The 23,488-nt window shown below is 39.0% G+C and overlaps 1 protein-coding gene across 6 annotated transcripts in view; it reads left to right on the forward strand.

The window, feature by feature from the left end:
• ATG10 (autophagy related 10) overlaps positions 1–23,488 on the forward strand; it is a 99,058-nt gene that overhangs the window by 31,887 nt on the left and 43,683 nt on the right. For all 6 annotated transcript variants that reach the window (XM_042822949.1, XM_042822947.1, XM_042822948.1 and 3 more), the window contains exon 4: positions 22,070–22,196. In XM_042822949.1, the coding sequence (XP_042678883.1) occupies positions 22,070–22,196 (127 nt within the window). The remainder of the gene's footprint in view (positions 1–22,069; positions 22,197–23,488) is intronic.

Raw genomic sequence — 23,488 nt, forward strand, 5'->3', positions numbered from 1 at the left:
AGAGAAGTACCTTGTTGCTGCATGTTATTCTGCATTCATAATCATCCAACTCTCACAGCATATATTGGTTAATTTGTAGGCATGACTTTTATCTAATGCCTCCTCATTTTGGAAAACCTGGACCTCAGGAAAGTCCAATGTGCAATCTGTTAGGCTAACATGATTCTGGGATTCTGCATTTACTTGTATGCTTTTTTCTTTTTTGTTCAAAATCAAATGGAATTGTGTAAAACTATATCAAGAAGTTTGCTTTTGCACAACAGCCGTGGCAGATGAAACAAGGCAAATCAACAGTAGACTGTAGTTACACTATGCACTGCACCTAGTCAGTTTTCAAAGGTGCATACCATACTTCTACTTCATAGTTCAGTTGTATGTTAAAATGTGTTTCTTTAGTTGGTGTAAAATTCATGTTCTTTTTCTTTCTATTTTCATTTTTTTTCTCCAAAGATTTTATCAATAACTGAGATTTTCTGCTACAATCTTATGTCAAAAAATTAAGATTCTTTACTATGAGGAAAACTTCGGTTGAAGACCTATTATGAATGCTAACAGAAGAAAAGATGAACATTTTAAATCAGAGTGTATGCAACTATATTTAAGTATACTTGTAGTATGCACTTACATGATCAATCCTTATCTAAGTAGAAGATAAATTTGTTAAAGAGCTAACTGTTTCAGTGTTTAAATTATACTTCTAAGTTAAAGATATACTTTAAGGTATAAGCTAAACATGCTTTGCACTTGCTGATGCTTCTGTAGCATCTAGCAACTACTGAAAAGATAACATTTGTTTTAAAGGCACAGTCATATGATTTTCTTGTTCATGTCTAGTAGTAGTCTTGTGCCAGTTGAGGAAATTCACAGCCTTGGTGTTACTGGTTTGAGTGTTTTTCCATTTAGTTCTTCAAGTTACTGAACACTTAGTTTTACTCTTGCTGATATAGGGACGTCCCTTTTGAAAGGGCATGATGTTATCTAATCATTTATGGAACTGTTCAGTAGTTTTTTTTTGTTCTTAAATCTAGTTTTTTAATGCAGAGGATCACAGCTTATAGAATCATAGAATGGCTTAGGTTAGAAGGGACCTTAAAGCCCATCCAGCCCCAGTGTGGGCAAGTTGTTATCCATTAGAGGAGGCTGCCCAGGGCCCCATCCAACCTGGTGTAGAGCACCTTCAGAGGTGGGGCATCCCCCCCCCCCCCCCAGTTTGTGAGTAAAGAATTTCTTCCTAACATCTGCCTAAATCTTCTCTCTTTTAGTTTAAAGCCATTCCCTCTTGTCTTATCACATCAGACCATGTAAAAAGTCAGTCTCTCTCTTGTTTATAAGCTTCCCTTAAGTACTGGAAGGCTGCAGTGAGGTCTCCCCAGAGTCTTGTCTTCCACAGGCTAGACAATCCCACCTCCCTCCACCTTTCTTACTGGGAGAGGTGCTCCAGCCCTCTGATCATCTGGGTGGCCTTGTTCTGGACCTGTTCCAAAAGCTCTGCATCTTTCTTGTGTTGGACCCACAGGCCTGGATGCAGTAGTCCAGATGGAGCCTCATGGGAACTGAGCAGAGGTTTCAATCGCCCTTCTGGCAACCCCTCTGTTGATTCAGCCCAGGATACAGTTGGTCTTCTAGGCTGTGAGCACACAATGCTGGCTCTTGTCCACCAGGACCACCAAGTCCTTTTCCACAGGGCTGCTCTCCATGAGTTCTTCTTTGTTTATATTCATACTTGAGATTGCCCTGACTCAAGTGCAACACCTTGTATTTGGTCTTTTTGAATCTCATTAGGTTATTGTGAGCCCACTTTTCAAGCTTATCCAGGTCTCTCTGAATGGCATTTATTCCTAAATTTCTGTCAATTGCACCACTCAACCTGGTGTCAGCAGCAAAATTGCTGAGAGTATGCTCAATCTCACTTTCTGTGTCATTGATAAAGATATTGAAGAGCACCTGTCCCAAGATGGGCTTCTGGTAATCATGACTGGCCTTCCCCTTGGGTGTTGAACTGGTAACCACAGCAGTCTGGGTGCTACCAGCTATCCAATTTTTTATCCACCTAATATTCCATATTTCAAATTATATCTCTGCAATTTAGGGAGAAGGATGTTATGTGTTACCATGTCAGAGGCTTCCCAGGTCCTGGTAGGTGGCATCAGTTGCCCTTTCTTTGTCCATTGATACTCTGTAAGAGAAGGCCACCAGACCAGGGAGACACGATGCTGACTGTCACTGATCACCTCCTCTTCTCTCATGTAATGTAGCATATATTCCATGATTATGATCTGCTCCTTGAACTTCCCAAGCACAGAGATGAGGCTCACTGGCCTGTTGTTCAACATGTCTTCCTTTCTCATTTAAAAATGGGAATGATGTTTTCTTTTTTTCAGTCACCAGGGAATTTGCCTGACAACCATGACATTACAAATATGATGGAGAGTGGCTTGCAACCACATCAGTCAGTACTCATTCAGTACCTAACCTTTCCCCCAGTTTCTTGAAGACATTTCTCCCTTCTCATTTATCAGAGGACCCTAAATTTCAGGAAAGAGAATTTCCAGCTCTTTAAGGAATTACTGGATGAAATCCCCTTGGAAACTGTCCTTAGGGAAATAGGAACAAAACAGGGTTGGCAGCTCTTTAAGGGCACTTTTCTGAGAGCATCAGAACTCTCTGTCCCCCAGTATAAGAAATCAAGCAGAGGTGGCAGGAAACTGGCATGGCTGAGCAAGGACCTGCTGGTTAAACTGAGGGATAAGGAAAGGTACAGGCAGTGTAAGCAGGGTTGAGTGGCCTGGTAAAAATATAGAGATGCCATCCGGACATGCAGAGATGGGATCAGAGAAGTCAAGGCACAGATGGAACTAATTTCAGCAGTGGCCAAAGCTGTGAAGGTTCCAAGATAAATTTTAAGGTCTTTTGAGACAGGGCTGTGAGAGTACTGTCCTGTGATCATAGATAGTACAGACATTTATTAAATAGTTAAGCACAGTTAATGATTTCACTTTAAATTCAAACAATTATGAAAAGAACTTTCTAAGCACTGTGTAGTACTTTCTCTTCATTTTGGAATGCTTGTAGTGGAAACAAAAATGTGCATTTAATATGATATGTTTTACTGTTACATACTTGTTCTAAAGAGTGCTCATGTTAATAAACAATTACAGAAAGGATTTAAAGCTGTTTTGCTAAAATATGGAGTTGCAAGGTAGCTAATTATTGGTTTGAGCATTTGGAAATACAAGCGTTTTGGCACAAGGACTCAGTAATTTATACTCTGAGTTCTTGTGTGAATTTATCATATAAGATTGATGAAAGCACTTCACCTTTCTATCTCCATCTTCACAGAATAGCTTGTACTTGCTGGGAGTAGAAGTTAACAACATAAAATAACTTTATAACAAGCAATGGTGATGCAGAATGAGCAGTAAATTTTGTAATGCCACTTTTTGTGGAAAAAAAACCTACTCGTAGTACCCAATAAAACTGTTTAGGCAAGACCTTTATGTTGAGTGAATTCCTCTTCACATTGTGATTGCTTTCCTTTTGACCACTCCTGTTTTAAGTAATGACAAGATGAACACATAGGATCTTGTCTTCTAGTATTACATGTTGATCCTTTCAGAGTCATTACTGACAATTTCATCTTTTTTTCAAGCCGGAATTGTGTAATAACTAAAAATGGTGTGACTTAAATCGTGTGTATAGAGTCTCTGAGGGTAAAAATCTCAGAAGTGAGCTGTTTGATATTTATAACAGATCATCAACTAAGCTTTAAAGTTAGAACAAACTGCATTTTACAGTAAAGCTGTATGTAACTAGGACTCCTTCCATGTGACACGTGAAAGTGTGTAGAATTAAGAAGGGGATAAATTTGACATGACTTGTATTGTTTTAATATCATCCAATTTTAATTTTGCAGTTTTCCCTGAACAGAGGAGAGGGGAAACATTATATTGTCCAAATAAAACACAGGGAATGATGTGAGGAATTCTTCCTGCATGTTCTGCAGTAATGAGAGCATGTATATCATTATAGATTCCCTTGCTGCAGGTTGTTTATTCAGCTTGAGTAGCAACCATGTTTTCTGTTTGAGTACTAACATATTGTGTTGTAAGTAGTTACACTTTTCTCTAGTGACCCATATCTCTGAGCGACTGGAGGACAATTTGAAAAGGAAGAAAAAGAAATGGCATGAGAGCAAAACTAGAGGACTAGCTTAACCCACTGTACCCTAGAATTCAGTGTGAAATGAAATGTGACTTCCTGTTGCAGGTCTGAGTCTCTGATGACAGTGGGAGAAATATACAATTTTCTTCTTGTTATCTCTTGTAATTTCTGGGAAGTATGGAATGGGTTTGTACGCATATTTATACTTTAGGGAAAAATAGGAGCGTTGTTTCTAATTCTGCTGAAATGCAAACATTTTAAAAGGCTCTTCCAGAAGAATATAAACTTGAAAATATCTCAGTAATAAGGCAAGACTGCATTAAGCATGCTCTGCTAGCAGGGCACAAGCCGTAGCTGGCTCTTTTCTTCTGGTGGTAGGACCACGTCCTGCCCCTCGAGGAGTGAATCTGGCTGATAAACCAAAAATCACTCCATGGGACTGCACTCTGCTTTATCAGAATGCTGCTGCTGTCTCACCTCTCCACGTTGCCAAGCAGCCTAGACATTGTGCATGATGCACAAGGCAGGCCTGGAGGGGTGCTCTAGAGATCCTCTAACTCCAGAGCTTGGTTTTATTTGTGTTGTCTGTTTGCAGAGACAGTGGACAAAACTTATGTAAGAGGCTGGTACTTCGTGAGCTGCAGTAAATTGATTTTGGTTTTACAGTCTATCATGTAAATGCATGCTTTGGCTCATGAAACACTTTGTCAATGTGCTCAGTACGGTCACACAGTAGAAGCCTTATGAGAGGTTTTGAAATGTCCCTGGTATTAACATTAAATAAATGAATTTTCTTTGGCTAGTAAGTGGTCTTAGTTTGCTATCCTTTTTTTTTTTTTTTTTTTCTTCTTAGTTATATTTGCAGTTGGGTTTATATGCCTGTAATTCTCATTTTGCTTAGAACTATATGAATACTGTGGCAGAAATGGAGGTGTTAGAGAAGTTTTTAAATGGAAAAATTGTTTTCTGCAAAGTCAACTTTTTCCTCAAGAAATGTTTTTCTAATTACTCAGATGAAAATGAAGAAGCTTATGTAGGATCAGCTTAATCCTACTGAAAGTGTGTTGATGTATTAAACTTTTCTCTTCTAGCAGGAGTTCAACAATATGCTGCATTACACAGCATAGCTGTGTTTATTACATCTTTCCCTACCAACACTCTTCTGGGAAAGCTGCATTAAGGTTTTAATGGTAGAATATAGTATTTCTTTTCTCTGTAGCCATTGCGGTGGTGAAGTGCCTATGAATGCAGGCTAGAAGCCCCTAATAAATGAGTGAGAACTGGGGTTGTGTTCAGTTATGCACGCTTCTAGAATTATCACACTGAATGTCCAGCTGGATTAGGTCAATCAGTTAGCAGATTTACATGGCATGCTCTTATTTGGAAATGCAGATGTTTTCTTTGTTTAATATTTCACAATTTGTAACCTAAACATTTTTGTTGTGTGATAAATATTCATGTGTAACTTTGATGTTGGTTAAAGAAAGACAGATATTAAAAATCTGAAGTCCCTCATAAGATGGAAATAGCAGAATTTGCTTGGATTGCTGGCAGTCCAAATTCTCTTCTCTTGTAAAAAGAGATCTGCAAAAGATGGGAGAACCCATAGGCTGCAATATGAGAATGAGGGGCATTTGTCTTTTCTTTTGTTGATACTGTCAATACTTTTCTGACAGAGAGAGGGAGAAGCGCTGAGGTCAGCTTGTGGATGATCCTGATGTGGCAGCACTTGTGTTATGAACACCATTTCCTGTAACACTACCTTTGCTCTATTGACAGCACTTCCCAAGCTTGTATCATCAGCAAAATGTGCCTACGATCTCCTGCTTTTGTGTTCAGGTTATTAAGGAAAAATTTAACCAAGATTACATTGTGAAGTTTTAGAGGTACTCAGCTGGTCAGTGGTCTCCTGGTCAATAATTTGCTGCTGAGCATATCCCCTTATTACCTTCATTTTGCCAGACTGTTATACATCACTTTTTAATGTAAACCCAAACTTCTCCAGTTTAAATAATATTTTCTCATTTGGCACCCTATATGATGTTTACCTGAATTCAGACAGATTAAATCTCCTGCATTTCCTTGTCCACTAATTCAGTTATCTTGTCAGATAAAGATAGCAGGTTTGTCAGGACTGCTCTCCCTTTTGTAAACTAATGTTACGTTTTGTCCCTGTCTCCATACTGCCTTATGTTTTATTATTCCTACATTCAAAAATTGTTCTAACCCCTGCATATGCTGAGGTCAGAATACAGCTAGCCAGATAGGTTATTTGTTTTTTTTTCCTTTTTTAAAACGCAAACACTCTGTTATTTTTCATTCAGGTATTCTCACTCAACACAGACAGTGGTAAAAATCCCTGCTGCTGGATCTTTGTTTACATGTGTCTCTCCCTCAGAGTCTCGAACTGGAGGCCATTCTGGTTCCCTGCTTGGCTGTCCCTCAAGTGACCAAGATGTGTCATGTTTGTGTATCAAAGGATGAATGTACCCTCATCCTTGTTAACAATTACGGGGTGTTCTCATCTTCTACTGTAGTGCACTGTGACAAAGTCTGAAATTGGGTTTGTGGCTGTTCCTGCGTTTTCTATTTGAACCTCAGTCTTATTACATTTTTTACACCACTTTTTTATCTTGATGTTCTTTTACTCATGTCTGGTGAGTCTTCTACCATTCATCAGTGTCAATTTACGTTGAGTATTGGCAGTTCTTGCTTTCTCCTTCTAACGTAGACTTCAAGATGTAGTTCTTCTCACTTGCCATTGCTCTCTTTCATTCTCTGGAGGTTTTTTTTTCTTTGTTTTTCTTTTTTTTAATCATCTGTTCTGAGGTGATTCTGAGGTGATTATTCACTCAGTTAAGTCTGAAGCTTTTTTCTATGGTGTTTTTTAATAATTCAGAATGTAGATTTTAGGAAGTTTTTATGTCTCTGACTTAAATAGATTTAAACCTTTTCCAAATTCTATTCCTTCACCTAATTTGGTATGCTTTGAAATTCTTCAATTCATAATCTCTCTTAATTTTTCAAGTATTTAAGAAATATTTACAGAAATTTAGAAAGGATTTCTAGGGACAGTTTCTCTCAAAAGATTCTCAGTACTGGAAGATCTGTAGTATAACTGTTCCATCATTGTGTGCATATTTCAGGCCAAAATCATAGAATCATATCAAAGAATTATAGAATGGCCTGGGTTGAAAAGGACCACAATGATCATCTAGTTTCAACCCCCCGATGTGTGCAGGGTTGCCATTAGGCCAGGCTGCCCAGAACCACATCCAGCCTGGCCTTGAATGCCTCCAGGGATGGGACATCCACAACCTCCTTGGGCAACCTGTTCAGTGCATCACCACCCTCTGTGTGAAAAACTTCCTCCTAATATCTAACTTGGGTTTCTGAGTTCATTATAAAAGGTGAAGATCAGTTGTAAAGTACCAAAAGCCACATTTTTAATGTGCAGAACTCCTCCCTGATCTGAGGAAGCCGAGCAGATTGGAGATGTTGTAATTAATTGGTTTTGAATGTTTGACCAAGGTATAGCAATTAAATACACTCAGTATCATGTATACATCTGTCCTTTTGTATTTGTTTGTACTTATGCATAATTGAAACCTTTGAGTCAGACTCTTTTTATATGTGACAATCCCGTAATAATGTTGAAACTCTGTTAAAATACATAAAATTATTATTTTTTTTTTATCCACTGAATTTTGATGAAGAAATAATTCAAGAATCACATCCAAGAAAAAGTGGGCCTTGTCAATACTAGAAACATATATTCTGTAATCTTTTGCTATTGAGTTTGTTTCCTGCGGTTCCTGGCAGTACTAATCTCTCTAACAGTATTTGAGAGATCCCTATCCACATAAAATCCTGTAGATCCTGTTTGTATTACTGCAAACTCTGTTTTTATAATTCTTCCCTCAGATGATTTTGACCCAAACTGGGTTAACTTTGTCTGTGCCACTTGTATTTCTCCGCATGATTCACAGCTGGAATAAAGGCACTTGAAAGCACTTTCTAGGAGAGAATTCTGTAATATTTTGCTTCAGGGCGTGCACCAGAAACCCATGAGAAACCTCTGCTTCTTCTTGTATTGCTCATGTTATTGAATCAGTGTGACACTGGGAAATGCTCTCCTTGACCTCTGCCAGGGTTCTGTGTAATGCAGATGTAGTCCTTTCACTAACTGTGGTCCATAGTTTCAAGGACTGTACTTGCTCTCTGATAACAACATTATCAGGTCTTTTTCTAGATTTTATTTTCATAAAATCATAAAATATCTTGGGTTGGAAGGGACCTCAGGGTTCATCCAGCCCCAGCTCCCCTGCCATGGGCAGGATTGGTAGCTCAAGCACCAGATCAGGCTGCGGTGTGCCCCGTCAAACCTGGAGTTGAGCACCTTCAGGGATGGGGCATCCACAGCTTCCCTGGGCAGCTGTACCAGGACCTCACCACCCTCACAGTGAAAAACTTCACCCTGACATCTAATCTAAATCTTCCCTCCTTTAGTTTAAAACCATTCCCTCCTGTCCTATCACTGTCTACCTGTGTAAAAAGTTGTTTTCCCTCCTGTTTGTAATCTCTCTTTAAATATTGGAAGGCTGTTATGATGTCTCCCTGCAGCCTTCTCTTCTCCAGACTGAACAAGCCCAGCTTCTTCTGTCTGTCTTCATAGAAGAGGCTCTTGAGCAGTCTGATCATCTTTGTGGCCCTCTTCTGGACCCATGTGTGGGGGCTTGTGTGGGGGCCCCAGGCCTGGATGCAGTACTTCATCTGGGGCCTCACAGAGGCACAGTAGTGGGGGACAATCACCTCCCTCATCCAGATGGAACCCAGAGTATCTTCTGGGCTGGGTAGCCTTCTGGGCTGCAAGTGCACACTGCTGGCTGATGTTAAGTTTTTCATCAGCCAGGACACTAAAGTCCTTCTCAGCAGGACTGTTCTCAATGAGTTCTTCTCCCAGTCTCTATACATATCTGGAATTATCCCAACCTAACATTGCGCTTTACTTTGCTGAACCTCATTAGATTCACAGGAGCCCTCCTTTTGAGTTTATTTAGGTCCCTCTGGATGACATCCCTTCCTTGTGCTGTATCAGCTGCTCCACTCAGCTTGGTGATGTCAGCAAAGTTGCTGAGAGTGCATTCAGTCCCATCATCTATGTCATTGGTAATGATGTTAAAGAGTATTCAACTCAAGACGTACCCCTGGCAGACACTGCTTGTCAGCAGCCTCCACCTGGACTTAGCGCTGTTGACCCCTCTAACCAATTCCATATCCATTGGGTAGTCCGCTCTTCAAATCCGTATCTCTCCAATTTTGAAATAAGGATTGGTTGGAGATTGTGTAAAAGGACTTGTGCAAATCTTGATAGATGACACCATTTGCCTCCCTTTTGTCTACAGATGCTGTCATTTCATCACAGAAGGCCACTAGATTGGTGAGCATGACCTTCTCGTGGTGAGGCCATGCTGGCTGTCTCAGATCACCTGCTTGTACATCATGTGCCTTAACATTACTTCTGGGAGGATCTGTTCCATGATCTTTTCTAGCACAGAGGTGAGGCTCACTGGCCTGTTGTTCCCTGCATCCTCCTCCCTCCCTTTCTTATAAATGGGAGTGATGTTTCGTTTTTTCCAGTCATGTGGGCTTTGCCTGACAGCCACAACTTTCCAAATATGATGATAATGTTTTTTTTATTTTATATTTTTTCATGTACATGGATCATGTTTTACTCTTTCTTGATTTATGATTTTGTTCTCTGTTTGGTAAACAGATAAATCTTTCAAATTTTCCATCACATTTCCTATTTTAAAATACTAGCTGTACTAGACCTGACTGAAAATGTTAGTGATCCAAATGTAGTGATATCATTTTGTTGAGAGAAATCAGTTTTGTGTGGATGCTTACCAGTGACTAAGCATTCCCAACGAAGTCATCTCTTAATCAGCACTGATATCATGCCTCCACCTGCTTTCTCTTGAAAAGGTGACTCCCAGTGAGTCACAAAATTGCCACCCAAAGTTCAATTAAACCTTCATTTCTCTAAGCATTTTCCTCTGCCATCCTCTGTATTCATCTGTGAGTCATTTCTGTAGAAACTGGGTTTTATCATTTATTTTGATATGAGAGACCCTCAGTAGAGCTTCTCACACTTCTGACTTGGATGCTGCATATTGAGTAACAAGAATGAAGAAGTGATGTGCTGCTGCCTGTCCCTTGTGTACTGCAAGGGGTAAAAAGCCCCCTGAGAAGAGATTAAAAAATCACCTGAGTGGATCGAATGTACACGGGAACCCAATTAGTTAGGTAACTTCAGTTCCTATTTGAGTGCTTCAGCTTAAAAATATAGAAATAAAGAAGCTTGTATGTCTATTCATTCTGTTCACTTGTGTGCAAACGTTTGTTAGAACATATGCATTGATATCAAAAGCCTACATTTGCCATTTTTCTATTAAATTCATATGATCTTGTGGAATTCAGTGCATGAACGGTCCTGGTACTTCGGAACTGATTCCTGCGATCATAAATTCTTTCTTGTCTCATGAAGTATTTCCATCTTGGCAAGGTCAAAAATGCAGAGGTTCTCTTATATCTGAACTGTTGTGGAGTGGGGACCTCTGTGGTAGTGCTTAAAATATCATATGGACACCAGGCATTTCTTCTAAAATTATATTTTCAGGAATTGCATTTGAGTTGCAGAAGCCTATAAACAGCAGTTAAGAAAAAAGTCGATAGAAGTATGTGTTTTATTTTGGTGCAGCACTACCATTCATAGATTTGGTCTTATGAATAAAGTTATAGTATAGGATGTTAAAAATACATGCAATATATATTTAGCTGTTTCTTCCTCTACATGCTTTGTTTTGCAAATTCCTGAAGTTTGGTATTTAGGAAAGCATGTCCATAGTTGATTCAAGATTGATTCCTTTATATAACCAGAAATAATTTAAGTATTAAATATGTTGCAGCTTCTGAGGGACCCTATTTGGGGTACGTGCTGCAGCATGCTGTACAATAAAAGGTTCTTTCAGCAAATGTTTAGGAAAATACTTTCCAAGAGATCTGCGCAAGATTAGAATTGCTGAGTGCTCTCCTCTTTGGCTTCCTGTTTTGGAATTAAATGCCTTCGGGACACTTGGAATATCTCAGCTTTGAAAAGCAAGAGCAATTTAACCAATTAAATACTTCATCGTCTTAGCTGTGATTTCAGTTTGTTTTAAATAGGGGTGAATATCTGAAATAGTCCCCGAGATACCTTAATCGAATTGAAGAAACAAATTAGCTCCAGGAGCTATGGAGTAGCTTTTGAGGGAAATTAGAGGGTAAAGTGCAGCAACAGCCAAAGCTATGTTCTGTGTCCTTCTGTGCAAATATGCACACTTAGTAGCTCTTCTCTTACCTTATTGTTTCCTGTGTTTCTGATCCTATGGGTTGTCAAAAGCATCACTTTTAGGTGGGGCCAAGGAAGTTGGGATTGTCAAGCATCTCATGGTTTGTGCCTCTGCACACAAAAGTAATCAGTGCAGACCCATGGAGCATGGTGTCCCTCACTCACTGAGCCCCCTAAGATGAGAGACATTCAAGTATTTAATCGTTCACAGATTGTCTGGGTTTTGCATCTCTTTAAATTATCTATGGCAGCACGAGGTAGGAGCTTGGCCATGTGTGCCAATCCTGGCTTTTGTAAACCTGCTGCTGCAGTGGTGTTTGTCGGTCACTGCAGTGTTGTTGACCATCCCAAGTGTCTTCAGCCATGCTTTGTTGTAAATCTTTTTAAGTGTTCCTAATGTGGTGTTGAGCTTTCTGGTCAATTAAAATAAACATTGTCCGAAGGTGGAAACTGTTAGAGGATACACTGTAAAAAGGTTCATTCAAATTTTCCTCTTCATGTTCTTGATTTTGGAGCAGAACTGGCTTCTAGGTGCAGTAGTACTGAGTTGTCCAAAACTACTTGTGTTGTACCGGAACTGCTGGTTATAGCCAAGATATGTTTCTACTTGTGTATTTCTATATTTGCCCACAGAAGTCTCCCAGCAATGCTATTCAATAGTAGGAATATAGTATAACTGTCTTTATTGTTAGATAGTGCTGTAACAGTCTATTTTTAATTATAAAAATGTATTGCTTTGTGTCTTCTCATTTGAATTTTGTGGATTTTAGCTACATTTTGTCAAATTACAATTACTCCTTTGTAAAGCCTGCTAGTGATTAAATTTGCATTGAGTTCTATTATATACTGAAAATTTTTCCTGAAAATTAATAGTATCCTGTAATATAGCATGGCCATTTTCATTTGATATCACCTTAATAAAAGAAGCATTCAGTATTTTCTTTCCATCCAGTATGAATGTCACCAATATACATTTGAGATAGTTGTGATAAACGGCATTTGATAACATTATAGTTATTAATACTTAGAATATAGAGAGTATTTTGTTTGAAAATGAATTGAAAGGCTTTTGACCTGCCAGCTCTGAATACAGAGTTTTGCATTTCCTATGTAGCAGTGACTGCGGAGTAGACAGTAAGTCCATCTGTATTACATCACATATTAATAAACAGCTTTTCAGAGCAGATAAAAGCAGAACTGATTTGACTTGGTAAACTCTTGCCCTGTTCCTTAAAAAAATGTTTATTCTCACACCTTTCCAAAAAGAAAAGATCACTGGATCCTAGTGTGATTACTGGTTTTTATATAAGCATGGGAACAAATCAGATTATTTTCAAGAATTCACAAGTGAGTTCATAATTATTTTGTGTGATAGTTATATTTTTTAAATTATAATTATTTTGATTTTGAAATAGACCATTCTGTTTTAATTTTTTCTTCCTATTGTCTTAAGATAGTAATGTACGTGCTTCAGGCTTAATATATATTTAAATTAATCGGAGCTCATATTGAAATGAGTCAGTTGTTATTAAGCTACCTGGTTTATGAGCATGGTTTCTAATTGTTGTGATTGTACAGTACAGCTTATGGCCAAGCAGTACCATTTTGACAGACATGCACTTAATTAGGGGCTCTGCATGGCACATGGCTTCTGGACCTCGCCATCATCGTTTCCCTTCCAGCTGCTCGTAATCAGAACCTGTAACTTTAAATTTCTTGTTTTTGTCGTGCCAGATTTTGTGACAATTTGAGCATTTCTGTCTGTAACTTTTTCACTTCAATTACTGCTAAACACTGTCAGTCTTGGCACCATTTTCATACAGTTTCCCATCTGAGAAATTAATGAGGATTTGAATTTGTCTTCTGTAAAGTAAAGAGCTGCAGGAATTTCTGTCAGTCTCCCTGTTGAATTAACTGTGTCCAAAACTGGGTTGCTGCTGAGCTTCTCAATGCAGAAATAATAATCTTGTTCTAAAAAGATAAAACTGACCTAAAATACAGCTGAACTGTTACCTTTCTCTTCTGATGTATCAGTATTTTTTTTCTTTCGCCTATCATGAAGCATACAATTATGAAGCATAGAGCTCAATTCGGGAAGCAGTTAGGTCCAAAAAAGCAATAAGCTTACATAATAATGCTAAGTCTTGTAGTAACTTCTTATAATCTGTACAAATTCAAGATAATAAAAATAATGAGAATATGCTGCAGTTTTGTTTATATCTTTCTGTACAAAATTCAAGAGAAGGACTTTGTCCTGTTGTTTGCACTGCTTACCCAGAGTAAGATTGAGGCTTTTGTTCCTGCAGCTGGACATATGTAGAGTGATCCCCGCACCTCATCTGTGCTGCATGGTAATTCTTACAGTAAGGCTGGTGGCGAGAAGGCAGAGATAGGAACACCTCCATCTCCAGCTGCTTCTTCATGGAATCACAGAATCATTTAAGTGGGAAGGGACTGTTAAAATCCATATATTCCAACTTCCCTGTAATGAACAGGGACACCTACAGCTCAAACCAGGATACTTAGAGCCCCCTCCCTCCAGCCTAACCTTGAGTGTCTCCAAGGATAGGGCTTCCACCACCTCTCTGGGCCACCTGTGCCAGTGCCTCACCACCCTTAGTTTAAAAAACTTCTTCCTTATATCCCATCTAAATCTCCCTTATTTTAGTTTGAAACCATTTCCTCTTTTTCTGTCTCAAGAGACTCTGCTGTTTGTTTGTCTTCTTTTTCTAATACCCCCCTCCATAGATACTGAAATACTCCTCCCAGGCCTACCTGGACCTTCTCTTTTCCAGGGTTAGCTGCCCCAGCTCTCTCAGCCTGTCCTTGTAGGGAAGGTGTTCCATCCCATTAATCATTTTTGTAGCCCTTCTCTGCACACACAGATTCACATCTCCACTGTATGAGGACTCCACATCTGGACATAGTGCTCCAGGTGAGGTCTCACCAGTGCACAGCAGAGGGGCTGGATCACCTCTCTTGTCCTGTTGGCCATGCAGCCCAAGATACAGTTGGCTTTCTAGGCTACAAGGGCACATTCCTGGCTTGTGTGCAGCTTGTCATCCACCAGTATCTCCAGGACCTTCTTGGCAGAGCTGTGCTCATTCCTTTCATCTCCCACTTTGTACTGATAGTGGAGATTTCTGTGATCCAAGACCTTGTACTTGCATTTATTGAACTTCATGAGATTCTCCTTGGGCCCACAGTTTCAGTCTGTCTAGACCCCTCTAGATGGCATCCAATAGCTCACTATGTTGACTGCACCCACAGCTTGGTGCCATCCATAAAGAAGCTGAGAGTGTACTCGATCCCACTGTTAATGCCACTGATGGAGATATTAAAGAGCACCTATCCCAGTACTGATCCCTCTGGGACACCACTTGTCACTGATCACCCTCTGAACATCGAAGCATTGATCACCACTCTCTGGGTTTGATCCTGTAACCAGTTCCTGTTTCTGACCAGTATCTGTCAAACAGTCCACTCATCAAATTCATGTATTTCCAACCTGGAGAGAAGGATGCTATGAGGGACCATGTTAAAGGCCTTCTTGTCTCACCATACATCCTGCAAAAGAAGAGTTCGCTTGCCTGAGATGGAGAAAGAATTTTGATAATGAGTATTGTTCATTGGAGGGAATTTACATAAATGCATGCCTTCAGCTCACACATCAGACCATATATACATGTCCATGGCTTAGGACATGCCTCCTGCATTGCCAGCTTAGCTAGCCTCTCACCCAGCACTTAGCTGTGCGTGCTGTGATTTCTACCAGGAGGGATTTTCTACGTAAGCCATATTTTATATATTAAAAGAAAAAGAAAATACCTCTTCAGGGGAAGGAGAGGAGCCACTAAATTCTGCATTTGGAATGTGACAACAGGAAAAGAATGAAGGGTTGATTTTGAAAGAATTCCCTACCTTTATATGTAGTGAAAAAAAAATTCAAAACAGTTCTGTTTTCATGGTCCATTGCTTCTTTCACTTGAATAGATTTTGCTTTCACTTGTGATAACAGTTTTAAAGCAATCAAAAGACAAATCTAATTTCCAACCATTAGAAACAATTGTTAATGCATGAGGGACTACTAAAATTTTATGTGCTGCATCTTTTTGGGGTGGAACTGTTGGATTTGTTCTTTTGGTATGCCTTGCATGACGAAAGGCTGTGTTTTTTGTTAGCAACCTGTGTATTTTGGGGAAAAACAGCCATTCTAATAATCCCTGGATTCTTTAGCAGCATCAAGTCAGGGTGCTGATTTGCAGTAGACGGCGTTCCTTTGGGAAATTAATTATTTACTAGATCCATGTGCCTGTAGGAATCCATTCCTTGTTTACCTTAATCCGTGTCTGTTTTCCATAGGTGACTTAGTAGCTTCTCCAGGAGGCTGTGTGTTGTAGAACAGAATTCTGACTGTAGTCAGGGTTACTTTCTTCTTCTGTTACCAAAGGGCAGTATTTAGCTAGGTTCTTCACCTGGCTAATTGAATTTGAAGAAACACAAGACAGTAGGGAGCATTCTATAGCTGATTACAGGAAATAAATCCATAAGGTAACTTTGTCATTCCACGGGTCTCTTTTGTTGTACTTTTATCTGTCTGTCATTTGTCTGTCATTAACGATGACTGCCCTGGAGAGCACACAGAGACTGCTGGATTCCTAGTATATGCTCAAGATAAAAAAGCAATTTATTAATGACTATGAAGATGCTGAAACTGTTGGCAAATACATTTTTTACACCATTCATACTTAACATATTCAGGAAAATGCCCACATTTTTATGTATTTTTATGGACTAGATACAGTGAGGTAAGTGTGTTAGAGCCTGTGAATCTTAGCGTAATGTGGGGATTTGATAGTTGAAAGGAAAATACAATCACAAAATGCAAACAGAAGTTCTCTTACAGTATTAAAATAAAGAACATGTGTTGCAGTGATTTTGAGGTTCTTAAAAGTTTTTTTTATTTTCCCTTGCTTATACAAGGGAAAAAATTTCCCTTGTTTATACAGGGGAATTTTTTGCATTTTGTAGGTTGTGTTGCAGTGTCCACATCAGGGATTGTTCTAATGCCCTGGGAGCAGAGTCCAGGCCCATGGCTCATTCAGCCTTCGCTCAACCATTGCAGCCAGGGTCTATATGATGGTGGGGACCATAGTATCACATAATGACTTGGGCTGGAAGGAACCTTAAAGCCCACGCAGCTCCAACCCCTGCTGTGAACTGGTTGCCTCTCACCAGGTGAGGCTGCCCATGGCCCCACGCAACCTGGCTTGGAGCACCTCCAGGGATGGGACACCCACAGCTCACTGGGTAGCTGAACCAGGGCCTCACCGCCCTGAGATGATGCGAGAGTCTGTGCTAGAGGTACAAAATCATGAGCAAGGTGACCTGCAGAGACTGGAATGGTGGGGCTGCAGGCAAAGAAGGGAGACGCGATCCTAATAGAGGTGGAGAACACCCAGGGGGAAGAATAAAGAATACAGATACAATCTCACCGTGCTGCCGCACCCTCCACATTAAGCTCTGCTTTAATTCTGTCTGATGAACGTTGTCCTGCCATTCAGTTTTCATGTTTTGCCACAGGGAAAGTGTTGGACTGAGAGGGGAGCTGTTCTGTGGATTTCTTGTGTTTCACACGGGAGCTCACAGTCATTTTTGGAAGAATAGTTAAAGGGGTACATGTGTGATACTTTTGTTTTCAAGTTTGGAGGTCGAAATGTAATTAAGTGTAAATACATTCTAAGGAATGAAAACAAATTTCTTACTAATCTGGACTGCATCTCGTTTTCCCGCAGTAACGAGGCTGCTGGCCCCAGCATCTGGTCCTTGGTCTTCTCCTCCTCCCCTCTCTGCCCACAGCCCCATCCTGCCCCACTTGTGTGTGAGGAGAATCCCATGAGGCTCCCAGGAAGCAGGAGGAAATGCAGGTCAGGATGCCAAAAACAGAGATAAAGAACATGGGAACTAGGAGAAAGGTAGATGTGATATCCAGGAGGAGTGTGCCTGCTGTCGTTCAAACCACTTCTTTTTCCCTATTCCCCCCCCAAAAGACTTTAGGGCCTGTGTTAGCATTTCAAAGAGAATTTGGGCTGAGAAAGGAATGCTGGCTCAGCCAGTCTCTGTGTGTGAGGTGAAGAGAGGGAAATATGAGGCGTCAGCAGAGGAAAATCCCTTCTCCATCAGGTGCATCTGCCTCCTTCCATTTCACCTTGCCCGTTCCTGTCCCTTCCCTTTCTGTTGCAGCCCTCCCTCCAGGAGCAAGCTGCCCTATCCCGTGCCTGCTGCGATTGCATGCAGCAGCATCAGAGCACACCAGAGGCTCTCTCCTGCTCCCAGATGTCACCGGCGGTTGTTGACTCGTCGTCTTCATCAGGAGGAATGGAAATAGTGCAAACACATTACTTTGCCTTCAGAGTGATGTGCAGCGTCATTTCTGATCTGTTGATTTAAATAATTTAGCATTTTAAAAGGGACAAATCAACTTAATTTGCTTAGGGGATACTTAAAGGTTGAGAACAATTTTATATCAATTAAAATTAGTGATAATTCATTTATGATGGAACTAATATAATTAATTAGTTGGTTGCTGCTTATCTTTTTTGTAATAGATACATTGCTTTTAAACATCTGCTCAGCAGTCCATTATAGTAGCACAAGAATGATTTTACATGAGAGCAACAGAGTAGCAGATGCTTCCTGATGACAAATTCCCAATTTGTTTGGGAAACAGTTGGTGAGTCCTGGATTCACAGTTTTAATGTGAAGCATGGCAACCATGCAAGCAAATTGCAATGCAGAAATAAAAAAAAAAAGAAAGAACAAAGCAACAACAACAACAACAAAAAACAAACAAACAAAAAAAAGAAACAAAGAAAGAAAAAAGAAAAAGAAAAAAAAAGGGAAATAAAATTATTGCAGTTATTTCATCTCATCTTTAAGGATTGCAAGTTAGTCAAAAAACATTTTCTGTAAACACAATAATAAACTTTTTTCTTTACGCAGATATGTTTGTCTTGACAAGATCAAAGCAAAATTACAAATTTGTTTTCTTATTCATGTACATGTATGAATGCTTTGTAAAAGTTATGCAATCTCCCAGTGTTAAAATTGATTTCAGTGCTAATAGAATAACTAAAATTTGGTATAAGCTGAAAGAGATAGAACATCTGTATATGTTGAAAAGGAATGCAGAACAATTACTTGAAGAAAAATTGAATAGGCTATCAAGTGAAAAGAAAATTCTGTGTTTTTTTTTTTTTTAATGAGTTACACCTACATTTTATGTTTATGGCTTTACCAGTAGCTGGTTAAAGAGGAAAAAATTTATTTTTCTTCCTTTGGGCTGATGTAACACTCTCTGAGCTTCCGTGGCCTTATTCAGCCATGCATAATTTTTAGATGTTCCAGAGATCGCCTAAAGTGACTGTACTCATTTTATTCCTCTCATCAGCAAAGTTCATCTCATCAGTGAGAGAGATACCATCAGAACGTTTAGGCTCCAAGATGTACTTTCCTTGGATAAAACCTATGCATCATACGTACAGAGGCTGTAAAGTACAGGATTACACATCAGTGCTGCATTTTCTATGTAAGAAGTCTTGCCACTACCTTTTACCAAAAGGAAAGGAGATTAGAAATAGCCCTAAGAAGGATTCAGCTATCTGTCTTTCTATGCAGATCTCAAATACAATGCACCCGCTTGTCACTAGAAATGGCACGAAAAGAGATCTGATTATCAGAAACTGTTCTGAATAAGCTTAGAAATGTTGTAGTAGACCCAAGTCCATCTTGTAACAGAGCAGAAGAATGTCAGTTTCAAGGCTTCTTCCAGCTCTGCATAAAGCAGAGTACTTGATTTCAGACACTGCTTAAACCATCAGTCAGAGAAGTCTGGGATAATGCAAAATGAATGTGTGCACAAACATTCTGCTCTCCAGTGCAGTAATTTGTTTAGAGCAAAGCTGTTTATACAGCCTTCTTCCCTTGTCTGCTGCCTCTCCTGTCATCAGACTACGTACATCTTCTGGGAAGGCCACTTCTGCAGAAAATCAGCTTTCTCTGGAAGTAATAGGATGTTTTGGTAAGTGGCCCACTGTCTAATATCCTGGTAATGGCAGGAATTCTCAAGAGAGTTTTCTCTCTGGCCTTCTTAAGGAACAATAAAATTGGAGGGACTGACTGACTCCTTTACTTTCCTTTTCCTCATACCAAAAATGAAGACAGAAGTTGCTTACCAGTTGAAATCCTTGCTAACCTAGCAGTCTCAATTCTTGATGACAAAGTTATTCTTAGCTTAATTTATTACTTATTGAGATGGTAAGTAGGTTATTTACAAAACATGTTTTCCCTAAGGGTATGCAGCTTTTGAGTATTTAATTTTTGAGTTTAAGTTATTTATTTTCTTAGTTATTTGCAGGTAGTAAAGAGTATGACTCCTTTATCATTTGGTCTAAAATTAACAAGAATCAATGTTTATGTGAGGGTTTAGAGTTATTTAACCTTACATAGACAAAGCAGCACAGAGAAGTGTGTGTGTACATGAAGCTTTTTTGGTAGAACAACAGTATTTAATACATGTCCAGATAGTCCTGCCATTTCCAACAGTTTTTAGGACAAGGTAAGCATAAGATGATGCAGAATTGATGTCTATAAAGCAGCATTGTTTTGATTCCAAAAGGCTGATCCAAAAGGGTTTTGCAGATTTCAATCTAGATTCCATTCTGAATGTGGATTCTTTTGCTTTCCTACCTGTATGAACTCAAAAGCCAAGTTGTTTTTTCATTTCCATTACCACGTGCTACTGGTTTTCTTTGTTTTATTATTCACACTAAAGCACTGAAAAAAGACAGATTTGAATAACATTGTTTACTGTAGAGAGTCTGTCTTTTCCTCAGGATGTATGTATTTTAATGGTATTCTGCTGTATTTGACATCTGATCACATGTTCTGACATGCAGGAAGAGGAAAAGTTGTCTTTCTTAGTCTGTTAAAGGTTTTATAGGAACCAGGTATGGCATAATTACCTTCACCTGTCCTATGAAGTCAGATACAGCAATTGTTATTGTCCCTTCTGGCATGTTGTCTTTAGTATCCCTTCATACATTTTTTTATAAGTAGGTTAACATGGAGAGTATTTGCTTTAATGTTCCCTTTCAGTGCTTCATATACCTGTTTCTTGGGGTGCAGCTGCACAGAAGTTCCCAGAAACCTTCTATTCTCTGGCCATCTGTGATTTTGTCATTTCATGTCCAAAACTGTATTTACAGTACCTTGGTCTGCAGCTTCCCACAGTCTGGGTTCTTCATTCATGGTCTTCATTCAGCTGCAGCTGGTAATCTAGTATACTAAATGTGGGGGAAATATCTTTTATGTTGACTACAAAAAAAAAAAAAAAAAAAAAAAAGTGTTTGGCATGTTATTATTGCTATAGTTTATCTGTTACTATACCACCTCATAGATTGATTCATGGCTTAGCTGCCAATGTGAGACAAAAATGCAAAATTCTTTGAATTTCTTGTGTGTTGAACTATTGTGGGATCTGCTGGTTCCTCTTTTCCATTCAGTCTTTTTCATTGTGCGTGGACAGAGACAGCAAACCAATATTCATGGTTGGCAATAATAATCTTGTGGAGTAAACGCCCAACCTGTGGGGCATTATCATTGCTTAGTTCATGCATGAAAATTTGGGGGTTTGAAAACCGAACAAGTACACACCCATAGTGTCTTTTTGGAAAGATTGTTCAAACATTTAATCTTATTGGCATTAGTAATTTAACGTCTCCAATTTCAGAGTTGTGAAGAATTGGCAGTTTGTAGAAAAGTCAAAATAGCTGGGTGCTTAGCACAATTTAAATATGATTTTGAAATTAAGAAAATTAATACACATGCTAAGAGATTTTTGTTCCAGCTGGAAAATATTTTAATGCAACAAGTTCCATCTCTTCAGCTTTATTTCAGGCCTGCAATATATGTATTAATTACTTTGCACCCAAAATATACAGTAACCAGAGAAAAACGGTCTCCACTTTTGGAAGTGTTATTATTAAAACCAGACTCCTGCAAAAAACCCTTAAAGAAAAAAGAACAAAGATTTTTTGGTGAATACTGTTGATCTGTCCTTTGGCAGGCAAAACCAAGAGTACACTTTTAAAATGGTTTATAATAATGGCAATCAGAAGAGGTGCAGATTTGGTTACCCTAATGTACAAGTATTCTGCCATAAAGAAAGCTTTGCCTTTTTCTTTTGCCCGCATAAGCAGCCTGCGTTTAGAAAGGCCTCTATTCTGCAAGTGCTGACACAGAGTTCACAGTTTTTAAAAGTTAAGTGTAACACATCTTTGCAGGGTTTGGGCCTCTGTGATTTTCTTCCTTGTATTAAAATTCTAGTGCTGTGAAAGGGTTGATTGCTATTTTTTTCTGTTCTGTATGTTTATTAATTATAACAGTTGTAATCAATTTCCTCTTGATAGAAATACAAAACTTTATATAATTTTGTGTTTGTGTTTATTGTTTTAGGAATCTTTGGATGATTCTCAAGTAGCTGGAGTCTGTGCAACAGAAGAAGTAATTCGCTATGAGTATCACGTCTTGTATTCCAGCAGCTACCAAGTACCTGTGCTTTATTTTAGGGCTTGCTTTTTAGGTAAGACCCATTTTCTGTTAAACAGCAATGTAGAAAAATATGTCAGGTGCTATAGATGTTGTAAACTAAAATTTTATATTAAACAGAGAAACAGAGTAATGATCATGTGTAATAAGAAAGTAAGAGATGAGGCTGTTCACCAGTAAATTTTGTAATACTCCAGACAGAGAGCTTCAGGACCTTGGAATAGATGATATCATCTCAGCCTGAAGGAGGCTGAACTTTGGCTCCTGGCGTCTTGCCTGTAGTTGACTAAAACTACTGGTCATTTTTCTTGTTCGTTTCTTTAAATGAATACAAAATCCTTAAAGCTGCAGGTCTGAATTTGGCTATGAAATAAGTGGACATAATTACAGTGCTTCAGCAGAGCTCTGTGTCTCTGAAGCCTGAATTTGAGCTCCAAGGCTGGGGCTAAGTATACCTTTAAATATGTATGTTGTTTTCTATTTAACTTTGCTCATTTTAAAAAAAAATAATAGTGATAAAGTATTGCCTTTTTCTCTTTATGAAAACTATTTTTTGAAACGAACAGATTTTGTTTCCTCCTAAAATGTACATCTTGTTACGCATTACTGAATTGCTACAGCCGCTGTGATTTCAGTCACCATCCTGTCAGGAAGGAAGGAGGAACACAGAGCCTCCCTCCAAGGCCAGTGTTAGTGTCACTTATTTAATCAGCAAGCATAGAGTGATCATATTGCAGCACTGGCTGTGCTTTCTTCCTCTGTACCCAGCAACTGTGTACCAAGGACTGAAGGTTTGAAATCTTCAAGTCATTTTGTTCAGTCTCCTGCGTGGTAGCATCAGCATCTTTTGTGTTTTGAATAATCTCCTAACTTTATCTAGATAAAGATGTCTGAATGTTGCCAGAGATATCTTTTTCTTTTTAATTAAAAAGTAGCTTAAGCTGCTTTGAATGTGTTTGGTAGATTTAATCACTCTCTGCCTTATATTGTTTAATGGTTTCTAATTTTGCAGTGTTAGCGTTTTAAAAGGCACTTTAGATTTAAAATTGAAGAACAAATTCTCATAGATTCCCTGGTGAAAAGATTTTAGTCAGAGGTGCAGTTTCAGGAGTGGATAATTTGGGGCAAATTTTCAAACTGAGAAATGGGGAATAGGGGACATTGCTCTGCCTTCCACCACCAGAACTCATTTGCACACATCCTGCTGCAAATTTCTGTTCTATTGCAAGCATTTATAAATGTGCAGTGTTTTGCTTTTAAACTTATTGTGCAGACAGAAGGATGAGGGAAGTTTTGCTTGAAAGAGACAGCTTAACCTATTTGTGG

The sequence above is a fragment of the Centrocercus urophasianus genome, unplaced genomic scaffold (genome assembly GCF_019232065.1).
Source record: "Centrocercus urophasianus isolate 14NV4802_14NV808 unplaced genomic scaffold, USGS_Curo_1.0 seq_21, whole genome shotgun sequence".
Taxonomy (NCBI): Eukaryota; Metazoa; Chordata; class Aves; order Galliformes; family Phasianidae; genus Centrocercus; species Centrocercus urophasianus.